The 19,265-nt window shown below is 36.0% G+C and overlaps 1 protein-coding gene across 1 annotated transcript; it reads left to right on the top strand.

The window, feature by feature from the left end:
- The first annotated feature begins 3,607 nt into the window (after positions 1 to 3,607).
- LOC581837 (enhancer of polycomb homolog 1) lies at positions 3,608 to 18,801 on the top strand. The gene is made up of 14 exons (XM_781818.5): positions 3,608 to 3,989; positions 5,441 to 5,597; positions 5,932 to 6,080; positions 6,604 to 6,699; positions 7,105 to 7,280; positions 7,706 to 7,786; positions 8,093 to 8,216; positions 8,810 to 8,962; positions 9,457 to 9,543; positions 10,008 to 10,156; positions 11,706 to 11,900; positions 13,314 to 13,870; positions 14,499 to 14,856; positions 15,335 to 18,801. The coding sequence occupies exons 1-14, from the start codon at positions 3,837 to 3,839 to the stop codon at positions 15,405 to 15,407; spliced, it is 2,508 nt and encodes an 835-aa protein (XP_786911.3). The 5' UTR covers positions 3,608 to 3,836; the 3' UTR covers positions 15,408 to 18,801.
- The last annotated feature ends 464 nt before the right edge of the window (positions 18,802 to 19,265 follow it).

Raw genomic sequence — 19,265 nt, 5'->3', positions numbered from 1 at the left:
CAAATTTTAGAACATCTTACAAAGAATCAACATTAAAGATGAATGATCGTATTGTTCAGAATTATATTTCAATTTGTGTCACATGTATTATTTCAGTCTATATTAACAATGATTATTATTATAATGTGACAAGAATGATTGATGTACTGGAGAGTAAAAAGAAAATATGTAGCAGAAGTTTTATTGTTGGGCATAGTTCTTTCTAACAAATTCATCTCAAACTCAGTATTGTCAAAAACGCAAATAAGCAGATGAAGTAGGCAAAGGCATCTTATTTAAATTCGGAATAACCCAATGTACACTTCGCCATTTTAAGATAGGTCTTTACAGATTATCAATCTTGTTCCATCGTGACAGATACAAGTTTTGAGATTTGTAATCTAATTTTTGAAGTAAACAACTAAATTTGAAGACAGATAGTAGCTGATGAGATGAGATTTAGAAAAAATATTTATTGTCAAACCTTTATAATTATATCTGACCACCATCTATAGATTTCCACTGATTTTCGTGATTTCATTACGAATGTTTGAGAAAATGCCACCTCGCTGTCTGAATATACAGGGGTTTCTAACCAGCTTCAGAATGCCTGCATTTAGCCACAGATGGTATAATATACCAACTTTGTTATAGTGGTATTTCACTTCCTCGTTCGTTTGTTTTCAAGCCCATTATCGAGATAAGAATTTGTATGCTTAGCCATACATTTATTTTCACTGTTTGTTGTAGTTCGAAGAAAAGAGAATTTTCACGAGAAAGATCATATTTAGTTTCAGAAGTGAAATTTATATACACGTTTTGCTATAGTCTTAATGACCTGCATTTAGCCACAGATGGTTCACAAATACCTCTTTCAAGCCCATTTTTAAGAAAAAAAAACCTGTTACTATAGTACCTCTTAGTTTCACTGTTTGTCGTAGTTTCGGTAAGAAAATCTTCACGGGAAAAGATGATAATGCATTTTTTTTCGTCAGAGAAGTTCTGGTTAATATTAAAATGTAGTTCATATTCCGTCCAGGCATTGCTATGCATCAAACTGTATAGTAAAGCGGTCGATTGTAGTAATAAAATCGTCCCGAGTAATTTCTACTGTCCCCCTTTTAACTCGTTTGATAAGGATAATAAAATATTATAATAATTAAAATCGTTAGGAGTACATGTAAATGAGGCGGGGTATAACGGGCCCCTTTGGCAATACGAACTTTGTTTCACACAGTAATTCTATGTGTTAATTCTGCTAACCGAATGAGTAGGAGCGGTATACGAAAAGGTTTTGAAATATGTTTGTCAGCCCGGACAATTTTGAATGGGGGCAGACGGTTCTGAGCCAGAAGGGCATCAACACATATTTTTTGACGCAGAGTTAAGTGGCTCAAAACATACGTCGTCAGTATGTCTTCAACAATGTGAGATTTTTGTTGAAAGAAATGTTGATCTCACTACACCCCTTCCCCCTTTCCTTCTCACGATAGAGCCTGGAAAGGGCCTAGGGATTCCCGAAATGATATTCCTGCATGGGAAAAAGATATTAATGAGAAAATATTCCTACCCGTATCCTTTCCGACAATCCTAGGTCAACATGACTGTCATTACCGGAGTTACTAGAGCAACTATACAACTCGCTTGAATTAAGGAGGATGAAACAATTTTACAGCTTTATAAATGTTTGAGATCTAAGATGACTAAAATTGCATTTGTAACCTAAATCTCATATTGCCATTGTGGGCCCAACTCAGAGGGAGCGGGGGGGGGGGGGTGTATCTAGACAATTTTTTGGGGTGGAGGGGGTTGTAGCTAGACTATTTTGATTAACTTTGGTTCGACCAAAATTAGCTGACAAACTTTTGATAAAATCATTTCAAGAAGAAAAACGTAAATAACTATAAAACTGATAAAAATCAAGAATTGATAATAGAAGATTAATAAAATAAATAAATATAATTGTTTAAAAAATTCTTTGATATTTTAAAAGACAGGAATGGGCACAGGCGCGTAGACAGGGGGGGGGCAGTCGGGGTGATCGCCCCCCCCCCCAAAAGAAAATAAATAAAAAAAATAAAAAACGCCGGCCTAAAAATTAAAAAAGAGAGAAAGAAGACAGGAAGAGGACATAGGAAGAAAAAGGATTAATAGTAGAGAACGGTACAACGAATCTTCTTCTTTCTCTAATAATTTAATGAAACGTCAAAGCTTCCGCGCTTTGTGCGGGCCACCCTCCCCCCCCCAAAAAAAGCTAAAAATTACGTGTTTTTACATGTTTTTTTCCCAGGGGGGGGGGGGGCGAGGGCCGGGCCCCCCGCCCCCCCCCCCCCTGGATCCGCCACTGGCATGACTCATATATAACAACTAAATCTCACATAATCCAATCCTAGAATCAAATCCATCATCGTCATCATATCAGCATCATCTTCATCATAACCATCATAATGATCATTATCATCATCATTATCAATCATCAGCAATCATCATCACCATTGTCGTCAACATTATTATTTCGGCTGTGTCATTTAAAAAGGCAACTCATTATATACTGTTAATTCTAAAAAGAAACCTGATTACCGATCTTCTCAGATAAGTAAAATATACATGTACATGAAAAGTGAATAAAAGGCAAGTAATACCCCCCCCCCCCCCCCACGTCTAATCCGATACGGGACCTCTTGCAAGAATAATTTATGTGGGTTCATACGCATTCAAAAACTAAAATATGATGATTTGGCAGCCAACTTCGAGATTGCAAAGTTTGGACTTGTGTTTATCATCTTCTGGATTGTGGGGGGGGGGGGGGGGCCGGGGGGGGGGGCGCACTGAGTGTGGATCCTCATCATCTTTCGGAATCTTGTTTAAAATCATGGTTTTTCCTGCTTTTACTTTTTGAACATTGTGTCGGCAAATCTCAAGGCCAGTTTCAACCCTTATCGGAATGAATCTGAATCAATTTCAGTTGTTTACTTTGTTTATCTTTTTTTTCTTTTCTTTTTTCTAGATAAAAAAAACAAACAAAAAAACATGAATGCATAAATAGTAGGGTTCATACAATATGTAGTATGTCTATTATCAGTTCATCATGATTTCATTATCATCATCAGCAGCAGAAGCATCACTATCATCATAATTATGCCCGCGTTGTAGGCCTACGGCCTAAAGTTGGAATATCTTGATTTTAAAAAAAAACTTATTTTCATGAAATGATTGTGATGATAATTATGATTTATTCTTCAGATAAAGTTTATATATTTATTCTCAAATTACGAATGTATCATTTAAGTTCTGACAAGAGATAGATCTAAACTTAATCACCCGTTGAATCCTTGACTCGATACTTTTACGAAAAAAGGTTAGACAAATTACATTTAACTTTATGGGCACTGATAGTGGCTGTAAACGCAACTTTTTGACTACAGTAACTCGCACTTCTACTAGACGTGACGAAAATATAGTACTTGATCACGCATGAAGAGTGTAAAATGAACCACAATTAGCCGTTCAGCTGTATATTTTTCTGTGTGGTTGAGGCCCAATGCACACACACAATTCCCGCGTTCCGCCGTGGGAACACAACACTTTACGAGAATGCGCGCGCATACAGGAGGGTCTATCCCAAGGAATTGTGGGAAGGCTGCGAATTTTTTGTCCGCCATGTTGTTATGTCTAAAGGCGGAAAATTTAGCGTTATTTTGCCTTCATTTGTGATTTTTAACATATTTCTCTAAATTCTAACTGAATGAGAGGACGGATGATACCACTATTTCTGACTTCAGCTCGGTGATTTTGGCCTGCTTGGCCTATAGAGGCACATTCTGGCATTTTTAAGGGATCGTTGACACTTCGTCATCATGAGCAAGCTAAGTTTTCGAGCTCGGGCTCCCGATCCCGCGAAGCCGATGCCCATCTACACAACAGATGAGCTCCCAGATTTGCCTGATTTTTCCACTACTAATCGGGCAGTTCCTCAAATGCCCACAGGAATGGAAAAAGAAGAAGAATCGGTAGGTTTTTGTTTCATGCAAATTAGTTCGTTATCCTTGCATATATAATGAGGTTCCCGGATTCGGCGGCCATTTTGAAAACACGCCCTTTTTGGCGGGACGCAATCTTGTATTTTTTATTCGCCAAATAATTTCTTTTTAATTGTGTACACAGAGAAAATATACTGTCTTTGAATATTTATTAATATGTTTCCGAAATTACGAATGTTGTGTAAGTTGTGAGATTAACATATGTCTTGAAATATAATTTTAACAGTTGTCAGAGTCACATGATCCCAAATTATCCATGTGTTGAAAATGTATTGCCTCTTCAATAATGGACGATCCAACTACGTCATACGAGAATAAATATAATTTTTTAAACAATCGTATTAATTGTATTTTAATTCTTGCATTTTATACAATTTAAATTTAGATAGCCATTTATTGATAATTATAGACTTTTAATAAGGTAATATAACGCATTAATTTTGAGGGAATGTTAACATTTTCCGATGTGGTAATGCTAGTTTCATGCATTATTCATGAGCTGGATGAGCAAAGTGGGAAAGTCCATTGTGTATATAGTAGCACTGTAGTAATCTAAACCTTGTTATGCAATATCCTTGTCCCTCCTGAAGGGAGCCGATGTAAACATTGAATCACATGGCGATGGTCATCCATTTGTTTACTTTATTACATTAGAAGTATTAATCTCATTGCAAGCTGATATATGAGATCCCAACGATTGTTTTCAAATAAGTCGATGTTGGTTTATAATATGTCAATTGTTTACACATTTGCTAGTTGCTACATGAAATTTTCAGTGATTTCAAAAATATTAATAAGAATTAAGACTGTCGAGTGTCGGTGTCACTCAGTGTCAACTCGTCAAGTGATTAATGTACTAATAATATACTACTAAATTAAAAAATGTAAACAAATCTTCTTTTTCTCCAATTGGGAACCTGACACAATATATTTTAGTATAGATTTAAACATTTAATCCATACTCCCATGTACAGTTTACAGAAGTTTAATCAGCATTTAAAAAAAATAAAATTAGACTATACTGTCGACTTACTGAATGATCGATGCCTGTGCTGCATTCAAATATTGGCAAAATATGTCTGCTGAACAATGATGATTATGATAATGAATTAATGATGATAATATATTTATGATAATAAAAAATAATATCATTGCTGATAATGATAACAATGATGGTAATGATAATAATAATAATAACAAACAAGAACAACAATAGGCCTATATGATAACAATCATAATGATAAAATTAATGTTATTAGCATTAATACAAATTTTTGAATATCTAGTTTAGATATAGCATCTTGAAACTAATGCATTGATTGATTACTTAATTGATAAAATTTGAAATATATAGGTTTAAATATTTTTTAAAAAATTAGACACCTGACCTAATAGTTTTCATTTTGTTTTGTTTTCTGCAGGAGCATCATTTGCAAAGAGCCATTTCAGCACAACAAGTGTATGGCTCCGCAAATCATCTTGTTATTCCAACCCCTGAGGTTCTCTCCAACCAGGAACTGTATGAAAATCTGTATGAGGCATCGTACAAGCAAAACAGACAGTACATTCATGTACAGCGTGAGTACAACAACCTTTATTTATGACATGAAACAGCTTTTATTCTGTCTCATTTTCTTTTTGTGTCTCTCTCTGTTAGCTGCAATTTTCTCGACAAAGACCTCTTTTTTTTCTCCTTTTAATAATAATAATAATATTTCACTTTAAAAAAGTGCTTAATACATCCACGATGTCTCTAAGCACTTTAAAGATATATTTTAATGTAAGTAATTGTTACACTAAGTATGTAGTTTCAGTGAGATTTGGTAAACTTTTCTCCTATTGTGTGAAGTTGCCAATTTGTGAGCATTTGCAATGACCCTGTTTCTTGCCTCCTTCTTCCTTCCTTTGACAGCCCTTAGCATGGAGCAGGACATTCCAGACTATGATATGGACTCAGGGGATGAGAGATGGTTGAATGAAGAGGCGAAACTCTTCACAGACATCACACCTATCAAGTTTGAGATTATGATGGACAGGCTAGAGAAGGGCAGTGGTCAGAGGGTAAGCATCTAATATAATACAATAAATTTACGTCATTATTGAATCAACTTACATTCATGGTTCCTGGCTACTCTGAAAATCAGGGATAACCAGGAAAATAATTTCTCTTTTGTTTGGGCCTGTCATGAAAACTCAAGGAAAAGTCAGGGGATTTCATTGACCCAAGAAATAAATACATCTTTTGTCACATGTTCAAAAAACATATCCACTGTTTTGATTGGCTATAGTGATGTTTCAAATTGGAAGCCGGTTGCTGCTAGAATTTTAAACCCCATCTGGGAACATTTTCAAGAATCTAGGAAAATCAGGGAATGTTCCTTTTCATGAAATTTTGTGAATCCTGTCATTGTTTGATGAATTTATATTAGCTGGCATGTCCCTCCCCTGTTGAAAAAAAGTAAATATAGATCATTAATTTTTTTTTGTAATCCTTTAAATTTTGGGGTGCTATTTATGTATAACAAATAGTGTGTATCCTGTAATTAATAGCTTCTAATTTGGCTCTCTTTTGTGAAATTTCCAGGTAATGAATCTGAAGGATGCCAAGGCTCTTCTGAAAGAGGATGATGATCTCATCATAGCAGTCTATGACTACTGGCTCAACAAGAGAGTCGGAGTGGTAAGTGAACTATGTACACCAATCTCAACTCACAATTGATACTTCTTTGTTTAGAACTTCAGAATTTTGTCTTATTGATTTTTGCAAGTGTTATTGCAATAATCATATTTGGATTGAGGGGGAGATAAAAACATTCACATAAGTTCATGAGGAATCTGTCATTATGTAGTCTAAAATGAAAGGATAACAATCTCTTTTAATGGAAAATAGAATCATTGTATCTTAAAATTTCACTTTGCGTGAACACAAATTAAGCATCTTTGTAACGTGTTCAAGCCAAGTTTTAGGCATGTAAAATCTTTGCCAATTCTATACTTTTGTCCCACATGTGATTGCCGGTGCATTGGAGTTTGATTGGTTCAAGACAGTAAGGCTCTGTTTTATTTGTATGTGTCGTTTATCCAGGGTCATTCACTGATACCAGAGGTCAAGCAAGAGAAGCGTGATGGCTCCACCAGTAACAACCCCTATGTAGCTTTCAGAAGACGGACGGAGAAGATGCAGACAAGAAAGAATCGCAAGAACGATGAGGTGTCTTACGAGAAGATGCTCAAACTCAAGCGAGACCTTTCAAAGGCAGTGTAAGTTGTAGTCTTTTGTATTTAAATGGGTTACTATGTAATTATCATGGGGTGGTCAATATTGTTTGTTGTAAGGAGTTGCCAATTTTCTAGTAGTGTTGACATAGATATTTCATATCAGCTTTTACTGTGTTGTAGTTTACGTGTCTAATGGAGGTTGCTTTTCAAACAAAAAAATTTAATAGCTTGAACAGGTGGGTAATCTTTTGGTAACTTAATGCAATCATTAGGCATAAAAACACATTTTTATCACTGTTTACATGGGAGGGGTGGGGGAATTCCTGAGACTTGCCCATGTTAAAGGGGGGGGGGGGGAGGGGACTCTTTTGGAAGATTTTGAAATGTTGTGTTTATGTCGTGTTGTGGAAAACATTCAGATTATTGTCAGTGTATGAATATCTTATTTCTATTTTCTTTTCCTACAGAACACTCTTGGAAATGGTGAAGCGGAGAGAGAAGAGTAAAAGAGAAAATCTTCACTTAACAATAGAAATATTTGAAAAGAGGTAAGAGTTACCATCAGATATCATCGTTTGTGTACCATTTTGAGAATTAATCAAAGTTCTTAGCTTTTAATGTTGGTATAAAAATGATGTGATTGAACTAGTTCAATAATTGTGTACATTATATGTTGTTGTGAATTGAACATCCATGCTACAATACAATATCTAACCATTACATTAAAAAGGAGGATTACATTTTGTATAGAAAAGTGATAGTAATGTGGTAAAAATTGCCTGCTTTGCGTTTTTGTTTCTGAAAGCAATATTTATGTTCGTAGTACAATTAAATGTGTTTGTTTCATTATTTAGGTATCAAATGGATGATTTCTCAGGGACCATTTTTGCTGAGTGTGAGGAGCTTAGCAAGAAGCAGCCTTCATTTACGATACCTGCTATACCTAACGGCAACCAGTACAGTTCGTGGGGTGCCAAGGTAAATGGTTATTTCTTTATCACGAATGCAAAGAGATGAGTATCAAACGAGGTTTAGGCTGTTTATTTCGGTCATTTTATGAGATCTTGTATCAACACTGATGAGCTGGGGTTATTTCACTGTTGATGAAGCGAACCCAAGATATTTTCTTTTTCACATCGTTAATTTAAAAGTGTAATTTGACAGATTCGTGCAGGGGTTGGATCCATTGTGATGATTTTGTGCATGAGCATAGTAGATTTACAGATATTTTCAGAACTTAACTCCATCCCCTATAAATATTCTGCTCGCTCTAATCTATCTTCGAGAACAAATGCAGCTTGTCATCTTGTGATGGTTTTATGATGTGTAACTTTGTAGTAATCCCTTTGAGATCTCACAATATTTTAAAGGTTCTTTAGTTGTTGCTTTTGAAAGATTATTTTGTTAAGAGGGAATTCGAGTCATTTGAATAAGACTTGTGAGTTATTTCACATTCTCAATAATTTAATAGGCCAAGTTTCAAAATGATGTGACAGATTATATACAGAGATGAAGAATTGCATTTTTTTGTACCTAAAGAATGTATCAATTGTTTTTTCCTCTTTTATTAGGATGAGAATCTAGTGAAGAAGAAGAGGGAATACAAGAAGAGAAAGCACAAAACCTCTTCAGACAAACCTCGTCAATCATCATCCAGTCCTAGAGACAGGCATGTTGAGTCGCGGATATCGGATGAAGATACAACGGTTACACAACCTTCAAAAGTGAGTTCCACTAGTTACACCTTATATTTGATTCATGTAATGTTTTATAAATGTAATGCTTCCTATGTAACGTTGTAAAGCAGTTCAATAAGCGTAGATAGCCTGGTTATGAAATTATTGGAGCTTCTTAATCTTTCCGAGTATAGTTAGCTCAAGTTTCAAATAAATGTTGCCTTTAACTTTTTTTAAAGTAGCAATTTATCGTCCTGCTTCTTGGAATTGATTCATTTTGAAAGTTGTTAAAGCCTCCATATTGTAAGAATGTCACTGCTATATTGCTAATCTTTTTTTTTCCTACAAGATTTCTTAGTTCCATAATTTGAATTGTTTTATTATTTGTATGTTCATTTATGTACATTTATAACATTCTTTAAATTCTTTTGCTCTCGCTATTAGGTGAAGACAAGATTACTACATTATGTTTTGTCGTATATAGGCTGTTTTCTCCCTGAATCTTCTTGACATTCATGAGTTATATGATTTTGTTGATACAGGTGCAATCATTATCAGATCAAGAAGAGGAGAATGATCCTGATGGTATCTATGCATTCAGAAGAAAGAAGGGTTGCAATTATCATGCAGTAAGTAGTAGTCATTACTGGCTGGCTCATATATTTACCCTGCATGTCCTGTCCTGTTCATGAATTTTAGATGCAGGTTGCTAAATAGAACCACTCCCCCCAAAAAAGATTTATATGTACTCTGTTGTAAACAATTGAATGAAGATAACATTTTGGAATGGGGTGGGGGCAGCTGGACATGTAATGCTTTGGTATAATTTATGTGTGGTGCAAATTAATAATATTTTTGATGATATGATTGAGTTATTTGTGTCACAGCAAACATTTTTTTTCCCTCGCACCTTTATCAAATTTATGGATATGTAATTGTATACCTTCATACACAGTCTGTTATATTTTTCCTGTAATATCAAAGGTAGCATTATCCGTTGACTTTACCAATAAGCTTACACACTACAGGGACAAATATATCTGTTTTTGATGAAGTGGTCACATTTATCTCTACCTACCCTGTTATATTATAGCCTAACCCAGAGCTGGTCTGTGGGTGGCCATGGTCGGAGGGTCAACACAAGGGTCTCATGGAGAGAAGGTACCGCTACTGTTGCACTTCTATACGAAGGCCTAGGAAGTGTATTGGCTTCGGCAGGAGGAGAATCGGTAGAGGCGGGAGGTAAGAAACCTTGCTCTGTCTGCGCTATCGTTGAAGCATCAGAGAAAGTGTTTTTCTCAAAAGTGTTGTATGGGTTTTTGTCTCGCCTGCGTAGCAAAAAGCGAGACATAGGCGCCGCTTTTCCGGTGACGGCGACGGCGACGGCGACGGCGTCAACATCAAAAACTTAACCTAAGGTTAAGTTTTTGAATTTTTGATATAATTTATAAAGTATAAGTTCTTAGTCAATGAAACTTTGACTATAGGGTAATCAAGTACCCCCAATCATGTGAGTAGAATTTCAGATCACAAAGTCAAGGTCAAAGGTCATTTCAGGTCAACAGACTTGGACTATGTTGTAGCATCATCATCGAAAACTTAACCTAAGGTTAAGTTTTTGAATTTTTGATATAATTTTGAAATTATAAGTTCTTAGTCAATGAAAATTAGACTATAGGGTTATCAAGTCTCCCCAATCATGTGAGTAGAATTTCAGGTCACTATGTTAAGGTCAAAGGTCATTTAAGGTCAACAAACTTAGACTTTGTTGTGGCACCACATAAAGATTTTCAAAATGCTTCTTTTTCGTTATTTTTCAACCGATTATGATTCTGATTGTTTCATATGATAGGGCTAGGAGGGGGATTTAAAATTTCTACACAGAATCTTGAAATTCATTATCTATGCTAATTTATGCAAATTTATTCGAAATCATAAAAAAGGCTTCTTCTTCATTTCTCGACCGATTGTGATTTGGTTTGCTTTATATCGTAGAGCTAACTTTGGTACACTAAACTTCTACACAGAATTTTGAAATTGTTTTCCATTAATTAATTATGCTAATTTATGCAAATTTATTCGAAATCACAAAAAAGGCTTCTTCTCCTTCATTTCTCGACCGATTTGGATTTGGTTTGCCTTATCTGGTAGAGCTAAATTTGGAACACTGAACTTCTACACAGAATTGTGAGATTTTGCTCTATTGATTATTTATAGTACTTTATGCAAATGAAATGAAATTATGTCCCTTCCAGGGCATCAAATTTTTATTTTTTGACCAGTTCAAAAGTGTACCACATAAAATTTACGATATTTGTTGTTGCGAGATGCGGATAAGCGCTACGTCATTGACGTTCTGGTTTATCATATTGAATTGCGTTATGCAGGCGAGACCGCCGAGAGCGTTTCCCTTGTTATGTGGATATATTACTATATTTTGATGTATATGATTTAGTGCATTGTTAGGAAGAAAGACGGATGTCTTAACAAGGGAGAGAAATGTCTTTCATTCTCTATAAAGGATTCACTTTACCCATGTCCCTCCGTACTCTGCTCCAAACCAAAGAATGATCTATCCATAATCAACGCAAGACTTCAGTAGTTTGTGGTATAATCACATATCTTCAGAATTATCTGAGGAAGAAACGTCAAAGTTCCATACCTTATTTAATAGTGTCAATTTATTTGAATGTCATCACCTGGATTATCCCTCACCTTTTTGTATTATTTTTAAAAATTGATCCCAGAATGGGAAATTGAACATTCCCTTTTTGTGCTCTCCTGTATTCAGGATAATCTTAGACCGTGCAAGAACGATGTGGGATGACGAACTAGACGATGTTGACGAGCATATGTATCCAAGAAGTCCATCACCTGTATCGTCATCGGATGAAGAGGACTATCCTGTGTCACCTGTAGATCCAAGACCCTCACAAACCAGTCTTCCACTTAGTCAACTCCTTGAAGAAATCAAGGCAAAGAGAATGTAAGTCCTCAAAATGCATTTATGCCTTTATTAATATTCAGACATATATGATCATGTGAAACTTTTCATCTTGTATGGTAGTGTTGCATACCTGCCAACCACTCCGATTTAGGCGGAGTTACTCCGCTTTTTTCATACCCACTCCGAATTCCGATTGCATGCCTCAAAACTCCGATTTTTTGTAACTTTAAAATATTTTTAAAACAAACGACTGTTGCATAAGACTAAAGCATAACACAGCACTGATAACCAGATCACGCCTTACGGGGAAACGATAAACATAAGTACTTTATATAGCGAATGCCGCCTTATCACATAGCCTCCGCACACAGCGCTGCATGTCGCACGCATTCACTCATAGGTTCACTGAAATTGACTACACTGGATAGACACTTTCGCGCACATGGTCCGTCCGCCGCCATCTTGTTTAATTCCAAAACAACACGGCCGCTACGTATGCTACGTGCGTTCGTGCCTTTTGAGGGAAGCATGGGGGTAGATGATCGTGCGCATGGCGCCCGCAATATAGTAGCGAAGACTTCGGTGATTCAGCGGGCGCATTGCAAGTGCAGTGCGGTATACGGTGTGTTGTTGTTCATGAACGCCCGGCCTAGCGGCCTGGGCTGTATGGTGTGTCTGTGGTACTGGTGAGTGTACGTGTGCGTGTGTAGAATACGAGCTCTGCCATTTGACTGTAGATTCGAATTTGCCATTCGACGCTTGAACGAGGTGTTTTCTTCCTGAATATTATCATGGATTCACTCAAAAGAGCGAGTACCCGAGAAGGAGATCCTTTGACTGGAAACAGATTTTTAAAAACGTTTTTATGCACATCTTTATTTTGGACTTGAATATGGTAGGTTCGAAATGCAGTAAGTGATTGGGTGTTTGTGTACGTTTTGCGCGAAAATTATGCTGCGGTGTCTTGCGTTACGGAAAGACCCCCATTTGTTACGGACAAATATGGTAAATGTTACTGACAGCCATCCTATAGGGTTGGCATCTCTGCCCCCCCCCCCCAATCTACGGGCTACTACCCCAATCCTTCGGTGGTTCGCGACCTCGTAGTCCATCCAGAAAAATTTACTCCTAATTTCTCTTGTCTCAGGTTGGCAGGTATGGTGTTGTAATGATCACCTTTTTAGTGTTTCCTCAAAATTTGTGTATCTAACTTTGTTGTTAAAGTGTTTTGCAACATATGAATTTTGTAGTTCAAATTGAGAAGAAACTAATTTTTTGTTTCTATAGGTAAAGGTATTGTATAACTTCTAACATCTACAGGAATATTGAAGTAGATTTTCAAGTGTACCAACTACCAAGTAGAAAGCTCTTGATTGTTTAAATATAAAGTAGTTTTATGTCCTTTCTAAATAAAATGTCAATGTGTTAATTGTTTGTTTTATTCGTTTACAGATCACACTTCAGACCAAAGACACCCCCACCCAGCAAAGAAAGTCAGTCATTCTCAACGTACCCCTCCTCTTCATCCTTCCATCAATCATCATCATCACTCTATCCTTCCTTGCTGTCAGAATCTATCTACATGAGCTTCCCAGAGAGACCTACCACATTAAGCCACGCTACTTCACTCTGCACCCCTACTCTCGATACTGCCTCCACCTCCGCATTCCTAGACCCCTCTCTAGAGGAGGACATTATAGTGGACGTGTCGGATACACCAGCAACGGTCATGTCTACTTTAGAACTCAACAGTGAGGGGTTGGAGAGTGTGTCCGATACGCTGGACATTCAGTCCATGGAAGTGGACGTCGTGGGTCAGGATGGTACGCCCCCTGACCTCAATGTGTCATTCACGTCGCTACCGAGGTCAAAGTTCAGTTTGGAACCTAGCGTGGTGAAAGTTTTATCTCAGGAAAGAACTGCTGGTGTTCCCTTGGCAAAAGGATCTGTGCCAAATCATGTACAAGTTGAAGACACAAACAATGTAGAGACCGATACTAAACTTAAAGGTAATAGCAACAAACGAGATCTCTTACTTACACTGGGAAATATATGTATGTACTGGATCTGTCTAGGAAGCAATTTATTAATGACATACATAGAATTGGCTGTATTGAAAAATGGGATTTGGAGAAGAGGTTCTGACTTGTGTATTTGCCTATTTGAGCACCTGTGACTCTTGTTTAGACTAGCTATAACAATTGAATCAACACATTCTGTGAGAATGTTTCATCAACACATGTGTACAATATATTGATAGATTTCTATAGTGCTTGGAAAATCATTTTGAAAAACAAGATTGATCCCCCAGTTTTTTTGTAAGGTAATGTATTGAAGATCACTGTGGGATCAACTTTGAGCTGACGAGCAACTCTTTGTGGTGGAATCATGATTTGACGCACTGCATATACGCTTTTTTATCATCAGTTTCTATCGGATTTCATTATCTCTTTGCCACCTTGTATTCTAGCAATCGTGGCTAAGGTGTTTGTAAAAAGGAGCCAAAAGAAAAAGGGACAAATTTATTCCTGTGTAAGTCAGGAATACCTGGTACCAGCTATGAAAGCAATATTTCCAGAAGTATGTCGTTTTTCTTGAATTCTGCTTATAATAATCCTATGTATTATATTTTCACAGCACCACAAGGCCATTCCACTGCCCCTGCAGACACAGTACTACAGCTTAATTTCCCCTTACCACCACCATCGGGCAACAAAGCATCTTCGCTTCTAGCCTCCCTCTCACAATCGTCGCGCCTCAATGACATCAGTCAGGACAAATCACGCACAAACTCTCTCTCCGACTCCTGTAACAGTCTCTTATCCAGTACTAATAAAAATTCTCAAGATGACAAGACGATAAAGAGGGAGGGTTCGTCATTGCTTAGTAAGGACTCCAGTCAGAGCAGTGGAGTTAGCTCGTCAGCAAGCAGTCTCTTATCCATGGGAGTCAAGAGAGTCAAGAATCCAGGCAATGATGTAGATGCTAAGGCAAAGTGAGTCAAATAATTAATCATTAAAAACGTGTTCTACAGCAAATTATGTACCTGCAGTGTTGATTGAACAACATGTTATAAAAACTTGACGCTGTTGACAAGAAACTTGCTTGAATATGTATTGTTATTAAGTATGCTACAAGTTTTGCTTCCTCCCATCCTCAGTTATGAGAGCCCTTTCTAAATTTTGCTCTACATGTTCCACGGTCACATTTTGATTTAAACTAAAAAAAAAGTGACGTAGATCACATTGAAAAGTTAAGATTAACCCCATTATGTAGGATTCAAAATGTATTGTTGTTTGTGTTGCTTCGTCCAGTATAGAACAATATATGATGAAAATTAGCCTACCCCGATTTTCATTTTAGAATATGTTATACTTGTGAATATCATTGCCTTTTCTTGAATTCAGTTTATTGCAACCTGAATTTATCAAACTAATCCCTCTTTTAATCTCTATTCTTATTCCCCTTCATAGGGAGAACCATGAGGAAAATGCAGCCATTAATCAAATACCTAGTAACAAATCGGTTCCTATGGAGGTCACGTGAAGAAGGTCATCATCGCCCGAGGGCATGAGTGCAAAGACGAACAACATCGTAGCAGGGGTGATTCCCCATCTGCTAGAGGTCGTATGATAATGAGCATTGTACATGTAGCTGAGTGGAGTAGTCGCGGTAGAGATTGAGAGAGAGAGAGAGAGGTGTTTAATGGAATAGCTTTTGTGAGGTGTTGTGAATGAAAAGGTTTTTGATGTATCAAGTTATCATACAAATGATCTATCCTAGCTAGCTACTTCTCTGCTAATTCTCCGCTGCTTCACGGGAGAAGGAATATAGGACGATTCCATCCTTAAAAATAAACTATGATATGCAAGTTAATGAATTTATTCAACTTATTAAAATGAGAAAATATTAAGTATGAAATAATATACAATTGTTGGTCCATCTAGTTTTATTTTGATTTGTAAATAAAGAATAATCTTGTGGTTATGATACAAAACATTTTGAAAAAAACAAAAATAAAAAACAAACAATTGCCCTGAATCCAGACATTGTCTAGTTTCTTGCTGCACAGTCACTCATATTTTCTCCTCAATAGTGTGTTTGAACTACTGCAAGACCAAAGTCTGTAGATGGGATAAAGTACTCCTGCAGTGGTTTCTAAGAGTCTTGGATAGTATCTTGGCATTCTTGTCAAATGGGAAATGTATTCATCTTACTTAAAGAGCCGTAGATTAATTAGTGATGAAGTGAATTAACTAAGTGTCTGTATTATCAAAGGGAAAGGGAATAAGGTACAAAATTGGTTTTATCACACAATCTTTTGTGAATGTAACAGTTGGTATTTTCTGAATTTCTATCAGGAGCTGGAGATTTTCCAGTAATAGAAGTTTTTTTTTTACTGATAAATGTGTGTTGCAAATGAAAGTCTGCAAGGATTTCTCTCTTGTGGGATATATAACGTACTACATTTACACATGCTTGTCCAATATGTCATACAGGAAAATCAATATCTTACGACACTTCTGCTTTCATAGCAAGGCAAAAATCATTTTACAGGTAATATCAAGGGAGTGGGTGTTATATCCACACATCATGTAAAACCTTAATCTTACTGATAAAATGGTTTCCATAGAAACTGTAGAGTGTTGAAAGAGAGATGAAATGGAACTGGTCAACACTGTATTTTATGTCAATGTTGAACTCATTTTAAGGCTTGTTGTATAAAAACATTTTGGCTCAGGTATGTAGTTACTTGGTGTAAAAAAACAACCTTTATGTGCCTAGTTAATGCTGGTCTTTATTCTTTCTTGTGGTTAGCTGTTAATTCATCACATTCCATGAACATAAGTATGGGCTGGATACCCAAGTGAATAAACCAAGACATCTTGAGGATTTCACACTGATTATGTCGACTGAAAGAATTACATGTAGTTGTCAGTCTGTTGAGAGTCAGAAGGGCACTTTCTCATACTATCTTACACAGATTGAATGCCCTTTTGGCCCTCAACGGCTGAAGTAGCAGTCTCAAGATTTGAATTGTGTCATGAGCCATCAAGGAGGTACCAGGTGGCTCGGTCACTTCTCTTCTCTTCATCACAATGTTCATTTTCCCATCATTAATGCTTTTGAACTTTCTCAGATGGATGTCAATTGAATTCATTGTGTGTAGCATATTTCTCTGCCTATAAAAAATAGTTGTTTACAAATCTCTAACTTTTCTCTCATTTGACTCCATAGTCCATATACCTTCCGGATGGTAGACATCGATTTGAATTTGATCAGTCACAAATTCCGAGGCATGGTTGAATGTAATTGTTTGCATTTTGATATCCCCTCCATTTCTTAAAAATAAGGTTTCAACCCTGTTTGCTTGGTCAATATCATGGCAAATGTTTGGGACATTAGTGATGACTCAAGATTGGTATGAAATCAATGTGTTGAACAGTGTGTGCTTAGAGTAATATCTCCTTCAATGTAAATGTTTTCAAATGTGCAGTGAATTTAGTCCATAATATGACATGCAAGATAGGCTGCCCCGCTTTTATATCAATGTATAGGGTTACTGTATTGTTATAGATACGGTAGACTGATTATCGAAGCTCAAGTAATTTGAAAGAAACTGAAGTAGATTTCAAAGCTTTTGATATTTTAATAATTGTATCCCCATATGTCAGGAGCATTTAAAATGGTATATTAAAACATGCTTTATTTATAGAAAAAGAAACATGTGATTTTCATTAAGGTTGCAGTTTTTATGAAATTGTCAGTGTGATACACATATGACTTAAACACACAAGCCGGGTCAATTTTATAGCAATGTACAAACTACGAGGAATTTTAAATGTACAATAACCACTAGGAAAAATTCATAGTTACGGAAGAAGTGTTTTTTTTCATGGAAATAAATGAATGGCCCAAAACAATAACAAACAAAAAACAAAACCGATACAGGGGAAAAATATGTGTGATGAGTTCATGGTTTTGGGTGACATGACAAATTTCTCTGAAGAGTAAATGCCCATATAAATGTGACATCTCCCTTTCATCCTCACTTAGGTTATACCTTGGGTTTATTTTCATTGTCAGTTCTATTACTCTGAATGTGAATATATGGAAAAACAAAAATACCAAAAAATATATGTTGGTAAAGCAAATGCCCTTTTAATTGAAGTTTTTCTACTAACATGTTTGTAACAAACTTACTATGATGTCTTGTATTTGGCACTATAAAGCAATAGATGAAGTCCTAAAAATATGTTTGTGTGTAGTTTTAGTAGCACATGTTTGCTACAAATGTGGAAGTTAATGCAGTAACAAACATCTTACATTTAGCAATACAATTGCAGAAGGGTTGGCCCTTTTGAAGGAAAAGTAAAGGATGGAAAAAGTACTTTTGAAATATTCTGGGTTTTAAAAGGGGGAAAAAATACAATGCTTTTGCAGCTAAAGCCAATTATTGGTATCCAGCAAAGGTACCTAGCTATTATAATTCAGTAACTATTCTGTTATCTCTAAAAAATGTATGGCATCCTTTAAAAAAGCATGACGAAACTTATGTGCACACTAAATATGGATGTACTGTAAAGGTGGTTGGCTGTAGTGAAATATTCATTTGCTTTAATATCAGCAGACATTAACTGTAGCAATATGGTAGTAAAAACAGCTATGTAAATGTTTTCATATAATTTGTATTCCTAACAAAAAAATAGTTCTTGCTACCATGTTGTCGGGGCTAAATGAATATCGTTAAAGCTTCTGACCCGTGTGTCCTTGGCATATTGTATGGAATCAAGTTTTTGACTGTTTAAATTAAATAAATGGGAGAACTGGATTTCCAGGAAAAAATATATATTTTCAGTGAATCTTGAAACACTGTGAACCTAATATTCAAATGAATTAAAACAAAGTGAAGAATTGGCACTTGAAATTGAAAAAATGATGAGCTTGTCATGATGTTATTGGTTGTATGATAGTGTATTGATGCGTGATATGTAAGTATGCTTCTGTTAATAACTTTTTGAAACAAAGTGATACACATACTTCTTTGCGCACTGAGGTTTGAAAGAGGCATGTGAGATGAAAGTATGCCCGTATCTGAAGTTTGGCCTATTGTTCAACATAACTGTCTTTTTTCACAATTCTATCTTTACATTAAATGTTGAACTCGGATATGGTGATCTTCCATTTATTGAAGAACCAAGGATCAAATATTTACCAATATGCATTCTTACAAATACATGTTTTTCATGGAGTAATACAAAGATATTTTTAGCTCATGACATTGAACTCTTAACAAGATCAAATAGGATTTATATTGTCTTTTGTTACCATGGTACTGCCTACGTACAGTCGCTACTGTAGGAGTAGCTGATAAAATTAATTACAAATGAAATGAAAACACTT

This window comes from Strongylocentrotus purpuratus, unplaced genomic scaffold, assembly GCF_000002235.5.
Source record: "Strongylocentrotus purpuratus isolate Spur 01 unplaced genomic scaffold, Spur_5.0 spur5_scaffold_6, whole genome shotgun sequence".
Taxonomy (NCBI): Eukaryota; Metazoa; Echinodermata; class Echinoidea; order Camarodonta; family Strongylocentrotidae; genus Strongylocentrotus; species Strongylocentrotus purpuratus.
Note: the sequence above shows the minus strand (reverse complement) of the source record. Positions and strands in the feature narration are given on the sequence as shown.

Coding starts and splice junctions, on each gene's coding strand:
- LOC581837 (XM_781818.5), top strand. CDS start 3,837: ATGAGCAAGCTAAGTTTTCGAGCTCGGGCTCCCGATCCCGCGAAGCCG. Junction 3,990..5,440: donor TGGAAAAAGAAGAAGAATCG/GTAGGTTTTTGT, acceptor TGTTTTCTGCAG/GAGCATCATTTGCAAAGAGC. Junction 7,281..7,705: donor CGAGACCTTTCAAAGGCAGT/GTAAGTTGTAGT, acceptor CTTTTCCTACAG/AACACTCTTGGAAATGGTGA.